The following is a 21,871-nucleotide window of genomic DNA, read 5'->3' on the forward strand; positions in this document are numbered from 1 at the left end:
CCACAACTACCGAGCCTGTGCTCTAGAGCCCGCACTCCACAGCAAGGGAAGCCACCCACCGCAAGAAGTACACACACTGCAACTAGAGAGAGAGAAGCCCCTGCTCAGCACAACTAGAGAAAGCCTGCGTGCAGCAATGAAGACCCGGCACAGACAAAAGTAAATAAATACATTTTGTATTGTTGTTCAGTTGTTGTCCAGGCACTCAGTTGTGTCTGACTCTTTGCAACCCTAAGGACTGCACCATGCCAGGCTTCCCCGTCTTTCACCATCTCTCGGAGTTTGCCCAGATTCATGTCCCTTGAGCTGATGATGCCATCCAACCATCTCATTCTCTGTCGTCCCCTTCTCCTCCTGCCTTCAATCTTTCCCAGCATCAGGGTCTTTTCCAATGAGTTGGCTCTTTGCATCAGGTGGCCAAAGTATTGGAGCTTCAGCATCAGTTCTTGCAATGAATATTCAAGATTGATCAACCTTATTCAAGGTTGATCTCCTTTAGGATTGACTGGTTTGATCCCCTTGCAGTCCAAAGGACTCTCAAGAGTCTTCTCTAGCACCACAGTTTGAAAGCATTAACTCTTTGGTGCTCAGCCTTCTTTAAAGGAATATTAAAAATAATTTTTTAAAAACAGAGTGTCCCTATCAGCCTGTGCACATGAGGGTGCAGAGGTGTATGCCTTGGTTCCTCCGTCCAACCTGAGGAACACCCTAGCTCTCTGCCAGCCCTGCCCACTCGCCTCTCCTGAGACTCCCGGCCCAGCTTCGTTAGTTGCACTGTGGTCTCCTAGGAGCGCTTCATGTTCAGTTGTGTCCACTCTTTTTGACCGCATGGACTATAGCCAGCCAGGCTCCTCTGTCCATGGGATCCTCCAGGCAAGAATACTGGAGTGGGTTGCCATACTCTCCTCCAGAGGATCTTCCCAACCCCGGGATTGAACCCGAGTCTCTCATGTCTCCTGCATTGGCAGGCGGGTTCTTTACCACTGAGTCACCTGGGAAGCCCCCTAGGAGCACTTAAGCGCCTGGAAACCCCCACGGCAGGCTGCTGAAGGGGCTTGGGAGGGAGAGGTTTTGTATTTTCTACCAGAGTGGAAAAGAACTGGCTCGGTCACCTGGGTCTCCAGACCTCTACAGGAGGTACTATAATCCCTTAGTTCCCATTTATGGTCTAATGGGAAGCTCCAATATTAGGGTTCCCGTGGGAGCAGTGGTGGAACTAAGACCCCAGGATCCTGATCTCTGAAGTTCCTCGGACACCTGTGTCCCAGTCCCTGGGAGGTCTAGATGTCAAATCCTGGTCTTATAAGGTGGGGGTAGGGGGGGTGGGGGGGGGACAGTTGTTGAGACCAAGGTCCCCTTCTTGTCCAGATGGCCTCGCTGACATTCTTAAGTTCTCTCCTGGAAAAGGGTCTCTAACACCTGGATTTGTGTCCCTAGAGGGGACGTTGACGTCTGGGTCTCCACCCCTACTGGAGACGGGTGCAGGGTGCCCTCCTTGTCCTGAGGAGCTGCTGGATGCTGAGTACTTTTAGGGAAAATGGGGTGATAGTTTCTTCCAGTGGGGTATATAGAGATAGAGCCTGGACTCCGGTGTTCCCCTCTTGAGGTGGGGAAGCCAACTTCGAGGTTCCCGTTCTCGTGGGCTAAGGGGGCTCAGACATCTGAGCAGCCCAGGACTCCCTTGCTTGGAACCCTCTACCTGAATATTCATTGGAAGGACTGAGACTGAGGCTGAAGCTCCAATACTTTGGCCACCTGATGCGAAGAGCCGACTCATTGGAAAAGACCCTGATGCTGGGAAAGATTGAAGGCAGAAGAGGAAGACAGAAGACCAGATGGTTGGATGGCCTCATCGACTCAATGGACATGAGTTTGAGCAAACTCCGGGAGATGGTGAGGAACAGGGAGGCCTGGCGTGCTGCGGTCCATGGGGTCGCAAACAGTCGGACACGACGAAGCCACTGAACAACAACCGTGGAAAAGAGCAGAGTGGCTGACGCTGGGCAGGACCGAAGGGCGGAGACTCCGTGGGCGGGGCTCCAGCAGGCCCCACCCCCGCCCGCCGGCGCTGTCTCCACGCATCCAAGTCTGCGAGGCCTCGGCGGGCGCGGAGAGCCTAGCGCCACAGCCCGCGCGCCCCGCCGAGCCCGGCCCGCCCCGGGGTCTATGGGGCCGCTCCTCTGCGCCGCCCGGCCGGCCCCACGCCGCGCCCGGAGCCTGCCCTCGCGGTCAGGTAACGAGGCGGTGGGTCTTGCAGGTAGGGGATGCCAGGGGGCAGGTATGAGAGGACAGGAACTCCTGAGTCCTGGAGGTGAAGGGGACCCGGACTCCAGTGTCCTGGGGGCTAGGGCATCGGAATGCCTGTCTCGGGCGCACGGAGATTGGGTCCTGGAGAAATAGGGGGCTGGGGGATTTGAACGCCAAGATCTAGGGCATTGGGGGACCTGGCTGGGGAGGCTTGGGGGTGGCGTGGATGTGGGGAGCGGGGCTGGACCCTGAATGCCTAGCCCTGGAGGAATGAAGACCTAATTAAACATGTTTCCGGTTCTGGGGAATCTGAATACCAGGACACCTGGGCTCAGAATTCTGGATCCATCCTGAGGGCTACCTGGGGCTGAGGAGCTGGCCGCTGCATCAGGGGTCTTCAGGGAGGAAGTTGTGGTTGCGGAGATTTGGCGGCCTAGACACGTGGCATCACCCCCAGGGGTTGAGGGGTGGTCCCTGGGGAGAGCATCGGGTGGGGTCCCTAGTTTCTGTCCCCCCCGCCCCTATCTCTTTAACCGAGCCTGGGAAATAGGCGTACCGCAGATGCGAAAACCAGACTCCCGGGATGGGCTTGTGGTGGGAGCAGGTCCCCGGGGTAGAGGGCTCTGGGGGCTGGAGCCGGTCTCGCCTGGGCCCCGGCGAGGCGCCCGCCCCCCGCCCGGCTTGGGCATGCTTGGCACGCAGCGCGCGGGCCGGTCGGATCCGTATGCGCGCCGCGTGCACCTATTGGTATGCGGGAGCCGGCCCGGCGCGGGCGTGAGGCGGGCGCGCTGGCGGGCGGCGCGGGGGAGGCGGCGGCGGGGCACGTCCTCACCCTGAGTGAGCTTCGCCCGGAGCCCAGCACGGTGAGAGCTGCGGGCTGTGTAGCCTGGCCTCCGGGTAGGAGAAACTGAGGCCGCCTCCCGCGCAGCTCCTCGCCGGGACCCTGCACCCCACCCCGCGGACCTTGGTTTGCCTACCAGGTGTCCCACGCGCCCCCTCGGCGCTGAGCATTGCCTCCCGCTCCTTCCCGCTGCAGGAGACGCGGCTCTCGAGTCCCGCAGGCCGCTCTGAGCCCGCCTGAGCGGGTCCCCGCGGAGATGGCGGCTCCTTACCCCAGCGGTGGCGGGGGAGGTCGCGGCGGCAGCGTCCCTTGGGACTTTCTGCCGGGGTTCGTGGTCAAGGCCCCGCCGGGACCCTGGTGAGCAAAGCCCTGCCCCTCGGGCCGTGGCCCCGCCCCAAGGCGGGATCCGACAAGGATTCACATTCACCTTCGCCCCGCCCCTCGGGCCGTGGCCCCGCCCCAAGGCGGGATCCGAAGAGAATTCACACTCACCTTCCGCCCCGCCCCCTCGGGCTAGACTTTCTCACCCGGAGTTGTTCTACCAAGGTTCTGCAACTCACCGTACACTGGGCGTTCGGTTCCTAGCCCCCTTTTTCGGGACTCCTACCCAACATTCTTACCGCTCCCCTCTCCTTCCTCCTCCCCGCCAGCATTTACACCCCCAAGTCCTGCCCAACGGCTGGGCAGAGAAGTCACTCTCAGGCTCTGTCCCGACCTCCAGAGTGTTGAACCCACTTCCAACGTCCCGTTCCCCTCGTTCTCGAGGCCCCCGCCCCCGATCCCGGAGTCCCCGGGCCCCGCTGACGGTCCCTCCGCGCCGCCCGCCCAGCCTGCAGGCGCAGCGCAAGGAGAAGTCCCGTAACGCTGCGCGCTCGCGGCGCGGAAAGGAGAACCTGGAGTTCTTCGAGCTGGCCAAGCTACTCCCTCTGCCCGGAGCCATCTCCAGCCAGCTGGACAAGGCGTCCATCGTGCGCCTCAGCGTCACCTACCTCCGCCTGCGCCGCTTTGCCGCGCTCGGGGCGCCGCCCTGGGGGCTGCGGTCTTCGGGGCCGCCGGCGGGCCTAGGTGAGTGCGCATGCGCGGGGGCGGGGTCCTGGCGCGCTCCCCCGGGGCAGGGGACTCGGGGTCTGAGCTGCGTGCTAGCTGTGGCCAGGTTCCTCCACCCTAAAGGAAAGGAGTACAGAATTTGGAGTCAGACCTTTTGTGTGTTGCTATCAGACGGCTTCTGCTGTCCAGGCCTCAGTTTATTCATCTGTAAAATGGGCTCACCAGGTAGGGACGGTTTCATGAATTCTGCCCTGGCCATACCAGGGGTCATGCCACTAGTAAGGGCTATTATTTTTATTAGAGGAAATGATTCATGATTCTCACAAAGGAGACCCGCAGCTGCATGAGTGGGACAGAGAGGACCCAGCCCGGGCCTCCCATCAGCTAATGAGCAAGAAACACCCCACACTCATACCGGAGGGACCCCAGAGGGAACACAAGGACTCTGGCGTCTGAATTCCCAGCCTGGGTTGCGGGAGGGGGACAGAATAACACGGCAGGTAAGATGGCGAGCTTCAGTAAGACAGAGGTCCCTGTCCCCGCTTGGCCATTTCCCAGCATTGTGACACCCGGGCAGGTCGCCTCACCTCTCTGTGCCTCATTTGTGAAATGGAAATCATGATGAAGCTCCTTCCCTCCCCAGGGCTGAGAAGAGAAAAAGGTCTACCAGGTAATAAAGACCGTAAACACACCTGGTTCAGAGTAAACAGCCAGTGTGTAGCACTTACTGTTATCAGTGGCTGGTGTTTAGTCACTCAGTCGCGTCTGACTCTTTGAGACCCCATGGACTGTAGCCCACCAGGCTCCCTCTGTCCATAGAATTCTCCAGGCAAGAATACTGGAGTCGGTTGCCATTTCCTTCTCCAGGGGATATTCCCGACCCAGACAGAGATCGAACTGCGTCTCCTACATTGGCAGGCGGATTTTTTTTTTTTTTTTTTTTTTTACCGCTGAGCCACCAGGGAAACCTTTATCAATGGGCACCTGCAGGTTTATTGAGCATCTGCTGTGTGCCTGCTACTGTTCTGAGCTCTCTGGACCCAGCCGGAAACAAACTGGATAAAAAGTCCCTGCCCTGGACAGGCTGACATCCTACTCCCCTAGACATGATAAGGAAATGCAATCTATAATATGTTAAAATATAGAACATGTAAAACACAGATATATATAGATAGATATCTACTTTCATTATTATTCAGACTTCATTACACAGAGTGTTACGTTATTGTTATTACTTCTATTTTATGTTTTATTGCTTTACTCTTACTACTAGAAGTGTGCGAATCGTGTTCTTCAGAGGTCTCAGGTAACAGGGACAGGGCACCCTAGGCAACTGCGCCCCCCACCCCACCCCAAGATGGATTGTCCTTAGGGTGGGGTTGGAGGGGCCCCAATTCCCCTCCTGCCCTGGTCTGGGGGGAGGGTGGGGGAGAGAAAATAGCATTGATTAAGTTCGCAATAAATCACCATTTAAATTTAAATAATCCGGCTTCCCAGGCGGTAATTAGGCGAATTGACTGGCGCGGAGAGAATGCGGCATTAGCGCCGCTGATTACTGTCATTACCGCGAACAACATGTGCGCCGGCGGGGGATAAACATCTTGTCTATTGTCCCCAAGCCCCGGGGAGAGAAAGGGAGGGGGAGACGCTGAGAGCCCCGCCGGCGTCCGGACTCCCCCTTCCCCGCTTGCCGGGATGGGTCATTCGAGGGGGCAGACCACCGACCTTAGCAACCCCCTTGCCTGTAGGTGGGAAGGTGGGGCAGGACAGTGTGCCGGGGAGGAGCTGCGTGGACTCCCCCCAAAATTAAGAAATGGGGGCATCTGTTCTCCCGGGGTCTTCAGCAAGAGGCCAAGAACCTGCTTCAACAGTTCAGATGGGGAAACCGAGGCCAGTGACTTAGTTGCCAGAGAAAAGCACAATGTAGGCTCTCTAAAGGAGGGGGGACTCCCACGTTCTCCTCAAAAATACTAGTAATAATATACGCCGCAGACACTGGGTTGAGCACTGAATCCAAATTCACTTGCTTAATTCTCTTAGAAATCTTCAGAGGGAAGCAGTGTTTCGATCCCTATTTTATAGAACTGGAAAACTGAGACCCAGAGAGGTGATGCTGTTTGCCCAAGGTCACACAGTCAACAAGGGACCCAGATGAGATTCAAACTCAAGTAGCCTGGCTCTGACACCCACCTTCTCTATCACCATACTAGGCATATGTGTGGGTCTCCAGGGATGGGTTCTGGGTTGCTGGGCTTGGCCTCTCTCTGGGCCTCACACTACCATCTGTAAAATGGGATTACGAATGTTGAAGTCTAGCCTAGGGGCTCTGAGTCTGAAGAGAAGACATCTTTGATCTCCTATCAGTCATTCACTGTCATTGATTCAACTGTGCCAGGCAGTGTTCTAGGGGCTGGGGACATCGCAGAGAACAGGACAAAGTTCCTGCCCCGGGAGGTGAGCTACAAACCTGGTCCCCTGCCCTCTACCTCCCTAATGTCACCTTTCTACCTCTCTAATGACTTCAAGCCCTTGCCCCACGTTGGCCGCCTTGCTGTTCAGAGAAGCCTGCTCCCACCCCAGGGCCTTTGCACCTGCTATGCTTCCACCAGGAACCCGCATTCCCTTAGAATGTGGGCTTTTCAGTCAGGCTTTCCCCAACCACACTATTAAAAATAAAAGGGACTTCCTTAGTGGTCCAGTGGCTAAGAGTCTGCACTCCCATTGCAGGGGGCCTGGGTTCAATCCCTGGTCAGGGAACCAGATCCCACATGCTGCAACAAAAGCCCACGTGCCACAACTAAGACCCGGTGAAGCCAAATAAACAAAAAATTACAACCCCCTGCTCCCAGCACTTCCTGTCTCCCTTTCTCCCTTTTCTGTCTTTTTTCTTTACATAATACTTATTGTTACCTGCTATTACATATTTCTTATTTCTCTTGTTTAATTTTTAAAAATATTTGTTAATTTATTTGGCTGTGCCAGTTTTTAGCTGCAGCATGTGGGATCTAGTTCCTTGACCAGGGATAGAACCCAGGCCCCCTGCACTGGGAGCTCGGGGTCTTAGTTACTGGCCCACCAGGGAGTCCCTTCTCTTGTTTGTTGTGTTTCTCCCCTACAACACCGTGTTTGCTGAGCCTAGAATAGACCCTGCACGCAGTGAGGGACCACTAAATATTTGCTGGGCAGCTATGGAGCTGGGTGGGGGCTTCCCGTGTGGTGCAGCGGTGAAAAATCTACCTGCTAATACAGGAGACACAAGAGACACGAGTTCGATCCCTGGATTGGGAAGATCCCTTGAAGAAGCAAATGGCAACACACTCCAGTATTCTTTCTGGGAAAATCCCATGGACAGAGGAGCCTGGCAGACTACAGTCCATGAGGTCAAGAGTGGGACACGACTGAGTGAGCAGCAGCAGCAGCTGGCTGTGCCGTGTGCATGCATGAGCCCGCCCAGCTCCAGCCCTAGACCCATTTCACAGATGCAGCCAAGGAAAGTACAGGCAGGAATGCACCTGCTCCAGCCCCTCAGGCTTGCTTCCAGGAGCAAGGCACTCTGATGAAGGCAGCGGGGCTCCTTCTCCCAGACTGCTACAAGTTCCTGAAGTCCCAGCCCTTTATCCCCCCTAGTCTAGGACAGCAAAGCCCTCAGGGCAGTTGAGGATGGGCGGTGGGGGCGGGACCCCCGGGTGAGGCCTTAGCTTCTCCCCTCGGCCCCTCAGCGCCCCCTCTGGTTTGGAGGGAAGATGACAACTGGGGCAGTTTTATTCCAGGGGAGGCTGACTTGATAGGAAACGCAGCAAATGTTTGTTGAAAGAGTGAATGATGGCTGGGGTTTGGACGAGAACGAGAAGCAGATCTGGGAGGGACAGGGGTTGAGGTATTTCTGGGAGAGACGGGGGAGGGGGGGGGGGAGAAGGAGGAAGCGGGGAGTCGGTGGACTTGGGGCGGGATGGGGCTAGGAGCCATAAGACCCCTCAAAGACCCCTCAGTCAGGGATGGGGAGAGACCCAGGGGACAGGATAGGGGAAGAGCGAGTGGCTGAGCCCTCCCCACTACACGCACCCCCATCCCGACGTGCCCATTAACGCTGTTAATTGCAGCCGTTCAGTCTGACCTGGGCTGATCCTGTGAGAGGGAAAATGAAGGAATTAGCAAAAATGACAGGGGAAAATTGCGACAATTAGCAGCCAGCATTGTTCCCGCCTGTCACCCGGCTGGTTCCTGCTGCATCTCGGGGGAGGGGTCCCCATCATCACCACCACCCCTCAGTTATTGTCCCTGGAACTCCAGGCGGGGGGCGGGGGGGTGGGAAAAGGGTGTGAACAGCCGTGAGGGTGTCGGGGGTCGCTCCTTGAGGGAGGAGGCGTGGCCAAGCTGGGGTGGAGCTTGGGGGCTGCGTCCTGACTGGGGGGGAGGGGGGTGGCGTTCCGCCGCCTGGTGTTTTGATGGTCTGGAAATCACAATAGTAATCAGGCTATTAATACTGATCCCAGGTTGTTTCGGGAGCACCTGCTGCGTGCCCGCCCCTGGTAGGCCCTCTCTGTTCCCTAGGCGAAATGAATGCTCAACATCCCCTAACGGATCAGCCAGTCCTCTTAGCAAACCCATTTGACAGAGGAAGAAACTGAGGCCCAGAGAAGTGAAGGCACTGGTCCCTGGGCACACAGACAGGGGGCAACAGTGACTGACCCCAGACCTGGATCCTCAGGCCAGCAGGAGCCGGGTGCTTGGGGACCCTTGAGGCCACTGACTCCCTGATCTGGGCACAGGCCCCTTGGGGAGTCGTTCTCTGCAAGGTCCAGCCTGGATGTCTGGAGCCCTCTGCTCTTCACTCTTGGGGGGATGGACGGCCTGTGTCTCTGCCTCCGTCTCCTTCACCACCTGTATCTTCCTGCCACTTTCCCCGTATGTCTCTCTGTGCATTTCTTTCCCTCCGTCTCTCCGTCTCTTTATTTTTATTTTTAAAATGTTCTGTACTGATGGTGGCCTGCGGGATCCTAGCTCCCCAACCAAGGATCGAACCCATGCTGCCTGCATTGGACATGGGAAGTCTTATCCGCCAGACCTCGGGGGAAGTCCCTGTCCTTCCATCTCATCACATCTCTCTGTCTTTGTCTATCTTTATCTCAATTTCTGTGTCTATATATCGCTCTCTCTCTCTCTTTTAAAAATTTTATTGGGGTAAAATGTATGTAACATGACATTCACCGTTGTACAGCATGCAGCCAGCGCGTCTATCTGGTTCATGCTCATCACTCTCCTAAAGCCCTGTGCGGTTCACAGTCTCTCCCAGCTTCTCCCGCCCCTCCCTCCAGCCCCTGGTGGCCACTAATCAGCTTCTTGTCCCTGGATATGCCTGTGCTGGGTGTTTCATATAAATGGAATCCTACACTATGTAGCCTCATGTGTTCGGTTGCTTTCACTCAGCATAATGGTTCTCAAAGTTGCTTTCTGTTACAGCGTGGATCGGGACTCCATTTGTTTTTATGGCGGAATGACATTCCACTGTATGAATTTAGCACGTTTTACTTATTCATTCAGCAGTTAGTAGACATTTGCACTGTTTCCACCTTTTGGCTATTAGGAATAATGCTGCTATGAACATTCATGTCCAAGTATTTGTTTGAGCACCTGTTTTCCGTTCTTTGGGATATGTACCTAGGAGTGCAATCTCTGGGTTATACGGTCATTCTTTGGGGAAGAAAAGGGCAACCCACTCCAATATTCTTGCCTGGGGAATCCCATGGACAGAGGAGCCTGGAGGGCTACAGTCCGGGGTCGCAAAAGACTGAAACGACTGAGCAACTAAACAACAAATAGTAATTCTATATTTAACTTATTGAGGAATCGCCAAACTATTTTTCCAGACTGGCAGTATCATTTCCCATCCCCACCAGCAACACACAGGGCTTCCGATTTCCCCACATCCTCGCCAACACTTCTTTTCTTTTTCTTTTTTTAAATTCTAGCCATCCTAGTGGGTGTGAAATGGTCTCTCATTGTGGTTTTCATTTGCATTTTGCTAATGACTAATGTGTTGAACATCTTTTCATGTGCTTATCGGCCGTTTGTGTATCATCTTTGGATTACCGTCTATTCAAATCCTTTGCCCGATTTTGATTTTGGCTGTGCTGTGCAGCTTGCGAGATCTTAGTTCCCTGACCAGGCATCAAACCCACACCCTCAGCAGTGAAAGCGCTGAGTCCAAACCACTGGACTACCAGGGAATTCCTCTTTGGCCCATTTTTTAAATTTTATTTTTATTATTAAAGGATAATTGCTTTACAGAATTTTGTTGTTTTCTGTCAAACCTCAACATGAATCAGCCATAGGTGTAGATATATCCCCTCCCTTTTGAACCTCCCTCCCATCTCCCTTCCCATCCCACCCCTCTAGGTTGATACAGAGCCCCTGTTTGCGTTTCCTGACTTGGCCCATTTTTTAACTGGACTCCTCATCCTTTTGTTGTTGAGTTGTAACGTCCTTATCTCTTTCTCTATTCCTTTGTATCTCTGTCCGTCTATTTGTATCTTTGTCTCTCAGTGTCTCTCTATGTCCCTATCTCTCTGTCTCTTTTTCTCTGGTTCCTTTCTGCTGCATTCTCATCCTTCAGGTCTGAGCTCAAAGGCCCCTCCTTCAACAGGCCCTACCCCATTTTTCTTTATTTCATGCCACCTATTCAATTCTCCCTAGCACTGGTCACAAATGATAGTTCTGTATTTGTTAGTTTCCTGCTCATTGATATCTGCCCTGACTGGGTACCCTGTGAGGGCAGGGATGGGTGTCCTGGTCACCACCCACTCTGTCTCTAGCACTGCCCAGTGAAGGGCAGATGCTCAGGGCATTTGCTGGAGGACTGAATGGATGAATGAATGAATCCCTTTCTGTATCTCCTGGTGTCTCTCTGTCTCTGTGTGTCTCAGTCTGTCCCTTCTCACACCCTGGGTCTCTCCCTGACAAGGCCCCCCAGTGCCTCATGACTGGGGACGAGAGAGGGAGATATGCAGCCTGCTTCCCTGGGGGTCTTCCCAGAGGTCAGGGGTCAAACCAGTAGGCTCTAGCCTTACCCCTCACTCTCCCCCCAGCCCCAGGCCGCAGGGGTCCCGTGGCGCTGGTCTCCGAAGTCTTTGAGCAGCACCTGGGCGGACACATCCTGCAGGTGAGGCCCCTCCCCCGCCTGCTGCTCCTTGCTGCCACCGGGTGGCAGACTTGGGAGAAAGGCACTCTTCTCTCCAGCCTCAGCCTGGGGGGAGCCCCAGAACTGGGAGGCAGGCTGCTGGGGCTCCCCTTTCTTCCTCCTCCTCCCTAGGGCCACTGAAACTCTTTACCCCGGATTAACCCATCGCAAGCAGAGATCCAGATTTCAGAACCTCTTATAGATGCCGTGTCCTCCTCTACCCACAAAACCCCCCCTCTCTCTCCCCACTCTAGTCCCTGGATGGCTTCGTATTTGCCTTGAACCAGGAAGGGAAGTTCCTCTACATCTCAGAGACAGTCTCCATTTATCTGGGTCTCTCACAGGTAAGGGGCCCGCAGCAGGCTGCCTGGCCCAGCTCAGCTGCCGTCTCCCTTGCCCGCCCTCCTCTCTCTTGGCCTCACCAAACCAGCATGAAAAAAAAGGATGGGCTCCTAGGGTCCCAAAGTGTGTTCCTTGGGACAAAACATGACACCAAATGCAGAGGAGGATTTTTAAAGTAATAGGTTGATTTGAAGAAAGCCAATCAGCAGAAAGGTAAGTTTGCCTGTGAGTGGTCACCAAATGTACTGATATTTACCAAAACGTGTTTCTTCTTAACACTTTTAACAAATAACTTTATTTACTTATTGTTTTTGGCCGTGCTGGCTCTTCATGTCTGGGCTCTCCCCTGGTTGTGGAGAGCGGGGCTTACTTACTCTAGCAGCGCTGCATGGGCTTCTCATGGCGATTGCTTCCCTTGTTGTGGAGCAGAGGGTCTAGGGTGTGTGGAGCTCAGTTGTTGTGATCCTCAGGCTGTAGAGCCTGGGCTCAATAGTTGTGGTGAACCTGTGGTTATTAGCACAGGTTGTGGTGCACAGGCTTACCTGTTTTGCAGCATGTGGGATCTTCTTGGACCAGGGATCGAACCTGAGTCTCCTGCATTGGCAGGCAGATTCTTTACCACTGAGCCACGAGGGAAGCCCTATTCTTGACACTTGTAAAGGATTTCAGCCATTCGTATTGGGAGGACTCAGGTTTTGCCAGCTTGGAGGATTTTGGGGGGCATCTGAGTTGACTGGTTTGCATTTTGCCTTGATTTCAACCCACTGTTTCTGCTCCAGCTCCTGAAGCTGGTGTCTGAGAGGGAAAGGAGGGCAAAGAGAAGCCCAAAGCCCCATCCCCGGAGTCCTGGCTCCTTGTGGCATCTTAGGTCTTGCCAATCCAATCAATGCAAATTGCTGCCAACTTTTAGCATTTTTACAGAGATTTTGACAAATGGCAAATTTAGAAAATTCAGTGCATTGGTTTTTGGCTTTTGTGAGCAGCTCTTCAGTGAGTTGTTGGAGGGAGGTTCCTGGAAGAGGAAGACCTTGAATGGGGAATATGGACAAGAGGAAGGGAAGGATAAGAGTAGAGGGAAGGCTGGAAGCTTGTGTGTGTGTGGCGTGGGGGGTGCTTAATGAGAATAGAGGGAAGCATGCGACCCCCAAACCTAGGGGCAGTGGGAGCATGGGAGGTTTCTGAGCAGAGGAGGGCCATGGTCCGAGGAGTACCTTATGGAGGGGTATGTGTGTGAGGACTGAAGGGAAGAAAGCCAGGGAGGACTCTGGGGAGGAGCACACAGGGAGAAGATGGCTGCCGGCTCGGGGACCGCGTGGAGATGAGGGGACCGCTGCGAGAAATCTGCGGGTTGAACTGAATGTAAAAATCTAATTAAAAGGTTCTAACACTTTAAAGAGTTTGACAGCCATTCCACTGCTTGTGTCGATTTCCATTTCTGCTGGGACATCCTGTGAGTCATTTCAGGGCGCAGTTGTTTGCCGTATGGGGGTGAGAGTGAGTAAGCAGGAACTGGGTAAACAGAGGCTATGACACCCCCGTTCCAACCCCCTCCCCTCAGCTTCTTTTATTTTATTTGGTTGCACTGGGTCTTAGTCGTGGCACCTGGGCTCTAGTTCCCTGACCAGGGAACGAATCTGGGCCCCCGCATTGGGAGCGCAGTCTTAGCTACCGGACAACAGGGGAAGTCCCCTCCCCCCCAGCTTCTTCATACTGGAGGTAGGGGCAGAAAATCCTTAGTAATCTCTGGGTTTGAAGTGAGAGGGCACGGGAAGAGCCTAAGTTTATATTCTCCTTTTACAAAGTTTAAGTAATTTTTATTTTTCTAATGAAAACACAAGACTGGCATGAGACACACCTGCTTATAAGGCGGGCTAGCGACGGCGCTCCCCTCACCGGTCCCCTGCACGCCCCCTCCTTCGCCGGCAGGTGGAGCTGACGGGCAGCAGCGTCTTCGACTACATCCATCCTGGGGACCACTCCGAGGTGCTGGAGCAACTGGGGCTGCGGGCCCCGACCCCCGGACCCCCAACCCCACCTTCCGTCCCCTCCTCTTCCTCCTCCTCCTCATCTTCCTCTTCGCTTGCGGATACGCCTGAGATCGGTAATTCCCAGGGCCCCCCAAAAAAGAGGCCTGAGGGACACTGGGTACAATGTCTCCAAATATGTCTTCTTTAAACAAAAACACTCTTGTTAAGAGTTGTGGCAAAGCAAGTTTTTGTAGAATGAGTCAGAATCTAAATTGAAGGAGTAAGACGTGGCTCCCTAAAATTACCTAAGCTCCCTAAAGATGCCTGAATCCCCAAGACTGGAGCTTTAGAAAGACCCCCTCTGACTGCAGAGTGGAGGCGGGTGCTTGTGGATTATTATTTACAACGCGTGCTTATTGGACATTTACACGTGCCCTGCTCTTAAGGACATAATTTTATTAAATCCCAACCACAAACTCACTAAGCAGAAACTGATGATCTCCATGTTACAAAGGAGGAACCTGGGGCACAGAGAGGTTAAGTGTCCCAGGTCACACAGATGTAAGTGGTCGAGCTGGACTCTGGCCCAGGTTTGTCTGACTTCAGGGTCTGCGCTTCTAACCCTTCTCTCCAGTGGAAAATTCCACTCCGTGTTGGGGAGGGAGGTTGTTGGAGACTACACTGCAAGTTCCTTTTAGCTCTAGGATATTGGGGGACTGAGGTTGTCTTTCTCATAAATAGGCTTTTCTTGTATGGGGTTTGCTTTAAAGGAAAATCCCAACTATCAGCAGTGTTTGCAAGCTTGGGAGATGTTTGTGACACGTGTGGGACTTGTTGGCAAGCGTGATTATATTTACACCTGAGTTTGAGGCCCAGACAGGGTTATTTGGGTGTAAGCCTATTTATAAGACTGCTTCACAGGGTTTATAGAATAATTTGTATTTGTGAGGCTTATTTGTTCCGATAGCCGGAGCCCCCAGTCTGTGCTCAGCCCTTTGTTGGGTAGGGTTGGAGACACAGCGGTGGCTAGAGCCCCAGCCCCACCCTCCCGAGGCTCACAGTCCAGTGGAGGAGACTGAACTGTCCCCAGGCAGTGATGGCCCAGAGTGGGCAGGGCTGGGGTAGGAGAGACCCCAGAGGGGCAGCTGACCCAGCCTGGGGGTCAGGGAGGACTTCCTGGAGGCGGAGATGTCTGAACTGAGACCTGGAGGTTGTGGCTAGAAATGATGTCATTAGAAGGTAGTGCTTGCCAGACTTAGGCCATGGTGAATAGCTGGGCTTTCTCCCAAGGGTACTAGGGAGCTATGGCAGGTTCAGAGCAGAGGTATAGGGTCAGATCTGAGCTTTAGAAAGAGGTGCCGGTGAGAAGGAGGGGAGCTTACTCTAAGGTGTCAGCAGGCTTGTAGAACCATCAGGTGTGTCAGAGTGATTGTGGTCATGACCCTCTGTCTGCAGAGGGCTGGGGAAGCCTGTGTGTGTCCGCTTCCGGACCCCATAACCTTCCTTCCGCCCCAGAGGCCAGTCCCACCGAGGTATCCCGGTCCTCCCGGGTCCAGGAGCGCTCCTTCTTCATCCGCATGAAATCCACCCTCACCAAGAGAGGGCTGCATGTCAAGGCCTCGGGGTACAAGGTGGGTGTGAGCTCTCCGCGCCCAGCGTCTGTCTCCCGTGTCCCCTCCCCAACCCTGTGTTCCTGCCAGCTATTTCCCGGGGGCCCCAGGGGCTGGGGACGACGGTCAGAGCCAGGCTCTGTGGCCAGGTTGTGGTCCCCGCGCCCAAGGGCCCCGCCTTGCCCCCGCCCCCGACACAGGTCATCCACGTGACCGGCCGCCTTCGGGCCCGTGCCCTGGGCCTCGTGGCCCTCGGCCACACGTTGCCGCCAGCTCCACTGGCTGAGCTGCCGCTGCACGGACACATGATCGTCTTCCGACTCAGCCTGGGTCTCACCATCCTTGCTTGTGAGAGCAGGTACCGGGGTTGGGGTCAGAGGTGGGCCGATGGGGGCGCACGGGAGAGGGGGCGGGGCGGGGAGTCAAAGAGGCCAGGGGTCAGGAGGCTGCGGCCCTGGGGAGACGCGGGAGGCGAGAAAGCGGCGGAGGACCGCCTATAAGAGGAGTGAAGGCGGGACCTGCGGGGATGGGGCGGGGCCTACAGGGATGGAGGTGGGGCCTATGAGGACGACACGGGGCCTTGGGGCGGGGCTTCTGGGATGGAGGCGGGGCCGTGTCCTGTTCCCAGGCCAGGTCCTCGGTTCGCGGAACCCTCCTGCAGAGCTCAGCTGTTCTTGATCCTCTTTCTTTCTGCGTCACTGGTCTCTCATCTCTTATCCACTTTGTTTCCCGCACAAGGCAGTGGGGGGGAAATTATCAATAAATAGCGAAATCGTTTCCACAATTCAGGGGTCTCCGGAGTGCCCGGGGCCACCCCACACCCACGAATGCCATCTGCTCAAATGCCCATAGCCGCCCTAGAAGGGTACACTATTATTTTAAATATTTTCCCGCCCATTTTAAGGGGGAAAAACTGAAGCCCAGAGTACTCCAGAGCCAGGGTTTGGGCGCTGAGTGACTCCAGAACCAACCCTGCCCCCTGCTCCCCATCCCATGGTCGCGGACCCCTTCTCCCCACCTCTCTGTTGGTCCCTGCCCTCAGGGTCAGTGACCACATGGACCTGGGGCCCTCGGAGCTAGTGGGCCGCAGCTGCTACCAGTTTGTCCATGGACAGGATGCAACCAGGATCCGCCAAAGCCACCTGGACCGTGAGAACCCCTCACCCTAGACCTGAGCACCCCACCACCCTGCTCCCTGGAAGTCCTTCTTTGAGGCTGACCATGGTCTCTCCTGCTGCCAGCTCATCACAGGACGAGCAGCAAGGGAGTCGTCCCTGAGCAAAGTCTCAGGAATTGGGCGGGGGGTGGGATTTATGGGGACTGGGGTCTCTCTGACCCAGCCTTCAAACTCCAGGGGCCTCGATGCCAGATTCCCTCTCAGTCTTTCTGACTTGGGTTCTCTCTGTCTCCCTCTCCATGCTCTGCCTTTCTCTTTTCCCCACCATCTCACCCTTCCTGTTTCCCTATCACCCGCCCCCTCTCTGCCCCTGTCTCCCTGTCCACCTGTCTCTCTCTGTCCATCCCACCCCACCCCATCCCTTCCGGTCTCTCCTGGTCCCTGGGCTGGGCCCAGTGCTGGACAAGGGCCAAGTGATGACCGGTTACTACCGTTGGCTGCAGCGTGCCGGGGGCTTCGTGTGGCTGCAGTCCGTGGCCACCGTGGCTGTGAGTGGGAAGAGCCCTGGAGAGCGCCATGTGCTCTGGGTCAGCTATGTGCTCAGGTGAGGGTTGCCCACCCCCTCTCCCCATGAGGAGCTCAGAACTCCTTCCAGAAGATTCTGTCAGCTCTTCCCACCTTTGGGTGGGAGCTCTCAGGGAGGGTTGCTAGACAAGTCTAGGGGGGTGAGGTGGTAAAAACATGAAGGGGAATGGAGTCCAGTGAGAGTGAAGGCCTGGAGGAGAAGAGACCTTCCTTGCAGGAGGCAGAGAGGAAGTGATGGTCTCTTCTAGGGAGAAACACAGATGCCAAGTGGCCTCAGGCCTAGGTGGATTCTGGGGCACTGGGGGGCCATGGCAGGCAATATCCAGGAGAGGGACAGAACAACTGATGGAAAGAAACTAGAGGTGGGGAGGACATTCTGGGCCGAGCACAGACAAAGCTCAGAGTCCCGGCTGACCCAGCTGAGGAACCAAAGGGAGCGAGCGCTCTGGGCTGGAGTAGAGTCCCCAGAAACGAAGCTGAGGATGGTGGTGGGGCACTGGGGAACTGTGAGAGGGTTTAGAGCTGGAGGCAGTCACAGTTAAATCGGCTTTGTGAAAGGACCCTCTGGCTGCCATGAAGATGGAGGTCTGTCTGTGGGACAAGACGGGCTGGAAGCCTAGGGACAGGGAGATGCCAGGCAGCACGGGTGGAGGGGGTGGCAGCCACCAGGCCATCTCTGGCTTTGCGGGGCCTGGGACTGGGTCTCTGGGAGGAGCAGCAGGTTTGGAAGGAGGATGCTGAGGTCAGATGAGCATGCGGTGCCCAAGGGGATACTTAGGGTGACATCCTGCAGAGGTTTGGCCTCAGGAGACAGAGCCAAGCTGGTCTAGACACCAACTTGGAGTCTGGGATCCAATGATGAGGCCTAAGTGCCTCCGGTGGCGGGGGCGGGGGGGTCCCCAGTCACTGCAGTGGGGGGAGGTGCCTGCTCTCAGAGGGGGAGGGGAAGTCTACTAAAAAGACTGGTGGGCAGGAGGAAGGCTCCCTTCCCCAGAGGCTGGGTGGCCTGGGCCCCTAGCTCCCAATTTCATGTTTTTTCCCAGCCAAGCTGAGGGGGAGCAGACACCTCTGGATGCCTTCCAGCTTCCAGCCAGTGTGGCCCGTGAGGATGCATCCAGCCCGGAGCCAGAGCCCACAGGTGAGCCCCACCTCCCAGCCCAGCCCCTGGGAGGCCCTGAGCAGCCTCTGGGACCTGTGCTGTCCAGTGTGGAGGCTATTTACAGTAAAAGTACAGTTCAAACTCAGGAGTTCCCTGGAGATCTAGGAGTTAGGACTCTCGGCTCTCACTGCCACGAGCCTGGGTTTAATACTCGCTTGGTGAACCCCACAGGCCGTACGGTGTGGCACAGAATAATCATAAGTAGTTTCAGTTCCATTTCCTTAGTCGTACTCCCTACATTTGAAGAGCTCAGTAGCCATAGGTGGCCAGTGCAGATATGGAACACGTTCATCCTCACAGGAAGTCCCGTTGGATGGCCTGGGTCCAGACCGGAGCCTCTGACCTCTGGGGCCTGGTCACACTTTGTGGTGGGGGCCAGCCTGCCACACTGTATGGTATTTAGCTGCATCCCTGACATCCACCCCCTCGGATCCAGGCGCATCCTTCTCCCCAGCTGTGACGACCAAAAATGCCTCCAGACTTGGCCAACTGTCCCTGAAGGGACAAAACCACCCCAGCGGAGGACCATGGAACGTGGCCCCATTCTACAGATGGGAAGGCTGAGGGCTGGGGATGAGTAGGACAGCACCCTTCCAAATCTTCCTCTTGCAGAGCCAGAGCCTCCAGTGGAAGGAAAGCAGGCCGCCCCCCCGGAGGAGGACGAGGCCCCCCAGCCCCGAGGCAAACCTATCAAAGTGGAGCCCGCCCCCGGGGAGAAAGAAGACCCAGAAGACAGTGAGGACGAGGAGCCGTCGGGCCATCTGGCCCCAACGAGGCCCGAGTTCACGTCCGTTATCCGGGCGGGGGCCCTGAAGCAGGATTTGGTGGGGCCGTGGGGCCTGGCGCCTCCTGGGGACCCCCCGCCTTCCCTCCTGCACACCGGCTTCCTGCCCCCAGTCCTGCGGGGCTTGTGCGCGCCAGGCACCATCCGCTACGGCCCTGCTGAGCTGGGCCTGACGTACCCACACCTGCAGAGGCTGGGCCCGGGCCCCGCCCTCCCAGAGGCCTTCTACCCCGCCCTGGGCCTGCCCTACCCGGGGGCCCTGGGCACCAGGGTGCAGCGGAAGGGGGACTGAGGACTCGGACAGCCCTCCACGTGGCCGGACAGGGAGGACGGGTGGGGACCCCAAGGGGACAGGGGGCAGGGCTCTCAGCCCCTGTGAATTAAACACCTGCTCCCGCTCTGTGGCCACGGAGCTCCTCTTCTCTCCTTCCTCCTTAATTATCTCCACGTGCCCCCCTTGCCCCTCCCCTCCCCTCTCCCTTGGCTCAGCATCCCCACCAAAGAAACCACCACTCGGAATCTGGAATGCGGGAAGGGTCAGGTTTTAATGTCCTGGTCCTCCGGGCCAGGCTGGCCAGCGCCCGGCCGATTCCCCGTGGCTCACTCAGGTGGAGGCCGGCCTGCCTCATCAGGCCCTTCGGCCGCGGTGGTTCCGTCATCCTCGGGTACCAGTTCTACATCCAGCTCCAGCTGGCCCATGTAGAGGCCAACAGCACAAGCCCAGAGCAGGCCGGCAGCCAGCACGGCCCCCACGCCCGCGGCCGCGCCCCCCACCGAGAGCTGCATGGGCCCCCGCAGTGCCGCCAGGCCCACCACGTAGGAGGCGCCGCCCCACACCACGCATAGGCCGCCCAGCAGGAAGAAGCCTGTGGGACAGAGAGGGGGACCGGGGTCAGGGAGCCTGATCCTGGGGACCCAGGGGGGTTGGGGCCCTGGTGGCATTAGAAAGGGGATGGGGCGCACTCAAGGGCAGGGTGAGGGGTAGTACAGAGCCAAGGTTGGGGACATGAGAGGGAATCAGAAGGGGTGGCTAGGGCTTGGAGGGGGGAGGCCTGTCTGAGAGCAAAGATAAGATGGGAGTCGGGGCAGCATGAGGGGCTGAGACAGGGACCCACATCTTTGCTGAGAAGTCAAATTGGAAAGGGCACGGACCCACAGCCCTGCCCTGAGCCACCCCATCTGGTGGGTCCGGTGCCAATGAGGTAGGGATGAGGTGGGGAGGAGGACACTCACAAATGAAGGAGGCACTTCTGGTGGGGGAAGCAGGAGGGGTTCATTTACTATGGGGGGATGACTGAGTGGGGCAGGACAGAGTCTAACTTTCAGGGTGCAGGGGGTCTACACTCACCATAGGCAGCCTCCCGGCCCATGTCGCTCTGCATGAAGGAGATGACCCCGATGCCCGATGCCAGGAGGCCATTGCGGAACCACGAGAGGAAGGCTGGGGGTGGCGGCAGGGCAGAAAAGTCAGCGTCAGCCCAAACCCTGCCCTCAACCCCCCAGTCCGGATAGTCCAACCGAGGGGTGCCTCTTCATCCTACCACCCTGTGCGGCCCTAAATCCCCACCTTGTCCAGGCGGCCCACCTACCAAAGTCTATCTGCCCCAAACCCTCTCACGTCTCCATCTCCGAGTCCCTCCCCACCCCAAACTTTGCAACACCAAAGATGCAAGACATGAGTTGAGGAGGATCTAGGATCAAAATTCAGAACCTGAATCTGAGGACCTGATGCTGGGAAACATTGAGGGCAGGAAGAGAAGGGGGTGACAGAGGACGAGATGGTTGGATGGTATCACCGACTCAATGGACATGAGTTTGAGCAAGCTTGGGGAGATGGTGGACAGGGAAGCCTGGCCTGCTGGCAGTCCCATGGGGTCGCAAAGCGTCAGACATGATTGAGCGACTGAACAACAAATCAAGACAGGAAGATCCCAAGAGGCCATGTGGGTCAACGTCGTTGCCACAAGTGTATCCCCCATGGGCTCGCCCCGCCCCACTTCTTTCTCACATCCCAACAAATTGTTACCCACCCCCCCCCCCCCCCCCTCTTTCCCAGGCCTCTCTCCAGCCTCCCCTTCAGCTTTCTGAAACCTCACTGCTGGTGGGTATGCTCCTCCTCGATGTCATTCACATCCATTCAAGTCCCTGGTATGCCACTAGCGGGACTGGTCGGGTTACAATCCCCCCAACCCCTGTCCCATCCTGTACCTTGACCTCCTCTCCAATCAGGACCTCCAAGGCCCACATGAAGCCCCGCCCCCTAAGCCAAGGGCACCACGCCCTCCAATCAGTCGAGAGGTTTTCTTCTATTGGTTGTTCCCTCTTCCAATCCGGAACTTCCCTCCTCTTCTGTGGGGCTCTACGCTCCCGCCTTATGCAGAGTGGTCCCCTAACCCTAACTGGCCCCTCCAACCAGGCCCCCTCTTGCATTCAACTCCCCCGCCCGTAGCCCTCTTTGGAAGCCTCTCCCATCTAGACAGCGCAGTTGGATAAGCCTCCCTGTCCTGGCCCGACCAACCTCTCCAATTTCTACTGCAACCCATAAACCAGACCCACCGTCCCATCCGCAAGCCCTTCTCCTGTGCGCACAGACTGCGCTCCTACGGCCAGCCGCTTCCCTGCGCTTACACGGAAGCCCTTCTCCCTTCTAAGCTCGAGCCCCGTTTCCAGCAGAAATCCCACCCCCATCCTCCACTCGTGCGCGCGGGCACGTTGGCTAGGCGGAACCCCGTCTCCCATCCAGGCTGACCCCAGCTCCAGCCCCAGACCTGTCTCATGCGCCTTCCGGAGGAGCCAGGCGTCTGCGCGGTCCAGCTCGGACACGGGCGGCGGCGAAGCCCCAGCGCGGGGGCCATGGCCAGGGGCAAAGGACCCCCGAGCGCCCCCGCTCCGGGGCCGCGGAGGCGGCAGCAGCGCCCCCCGGAAGCGGAGTCGGGCAAGGCGGGCGGCTCGAGCCCACCACCAGCCGCCTCCCATGGTTCGCACTACGGCCGCC

At 56.7% G+C, this 21,871-nt stretch overlaps 2 protein-coding genes across 3 annotated transcripts; one reads left to right on the forward strand and one right to left on the reverse strand.

Moving 5' to 3' along the window:
* Positions 1 to 428: 428 nt before the first annotated feature.
* On the forward strand, positions 429 to 19,743 carry NPAS1 (neuronal PAS domain protein 1). 2 transcript variants are annotated; one of them, XR_015146222.1, is made up of 11 exons: positions 429 to 3,445; positions 3,918 to 4,153; positions 11,221 to 11,294; positions 11,567 to 11,656; positions 13,581 to 13,755; positions 15,137 to 15,252; positions 15,432 to 15,589; positions 16,274 to 16,380; positions 16,852 to 16,952; positions 17,977 to 18,071; positions 18,705 to 19,743. XR_015146222.1 is itself a non-coding variant. In XM_086353287.1 (11 exons), the coding sequence occupies exons 1-11, from the start codon at positions 3,345 to 3,347 to the stop codon at positions 19,166 to 19,168; spliced, it is 1,764 nt and encodes a 587-aa protein (XP_086209413.1). In that variant the 5' UTR covers positions 433 to 3,344; the 3' UTR covers positions 19,169 to 19,743. The 2 variants fall into 2 exon arrangements, 1 of the variants encoding a protein (XP_086209413.1); XM_086353287.1 differs by having other exon boundaries at positions 433 to 3,445; positions 16,805 to 16,952.
* On the reverse strand, positions 19,403 to 21,862 carry TMEM160 (transmembrane protein 160). The gene is made up of 3 exons (XM_086353289.1): positions 21,645 to 21,862; positions 20,225 to 20,317; positions 19,403 to 19,742 (listed from the first exon to the last, which is right to left on the reverse strand). The coding sequence occupies exons 1-3, from the start codon at positions 21,850 to 21,852 to the stop codon at positions 19,477 to 19,479; spliced, it is 567 nt and encodes a 188-aa protein (XP_086209415.1). The 5' UTR covers positions 21,853 to 21,862; the 3' UTR covers positions 19,403 to 19,476.
* Positions 21,863 to 21,871: the final 9 nt, after the last annotated feature.

The sequence above is a fragment of the Bos grunniens genome, chromosome 18 (assembly GCF_055505025.1).
Source record: "Bos grunniens cultivar Pamir isolate PY7600 chromosome 18, Bosgru_T2T1.0, whole genome shotgun sequence".
In the NCBI taxonomy this organism is placed as follows: Eukaryota; Metazoa; Chordata; class Mammalia; order Artiodactyla; family Bovidae; genus Bos; species Bos grunniens.

Excerpts from the sequence above, each read along its gene's own strand:
- TMEM160 (XM_086353289.1), bottom strand. The coding sequence starts at position 21,852 with ATGGGAGGCGGCTGGTGGTGGGCTCGAGCCGCCCGCCTTGCCCGACTC. Across the intron at positions 20,318-21,644 it reads CCGGAAGGCGCATGAGACAG|CCTTCCTCTCGTGGTTCCGC; the intron begins GTCTGGGGCTGG and ends CGCCACCCCCAG. Across the intron at positions 19,743-20,224 it reads GGGCCGGGAGGCTGCCTATG|GCTTCTTCCTGCTGGGCGGC; the intron begins GTGAGTGTAGAC and ends TCTGTCCCACAG.
- NPAS1 (XM_086353287.1), top strand. The coding sequence starts at position 3,345 with ATGGCGGCTCCTTACCCCAGCGGTGGCGGGGGAGGTCGCGGCGGCAGC. Across the intron at positions 16,381-16,804 it reads CCGCCAAAGCCACCTGGACC|TGCTGGACAAGGGCCAAGTG; the intron begins GTGAGAACCCCT and ends GGCTGGGCCCAG. Across the intron at positions 18,072-18,704 it reads CCCGGAGCCAGAGCCCACAG|AGCCAGAGCCTCCAGTGGAA; the intron begins GTGAGCCCCACC and ends TTCCTCTTGCAG.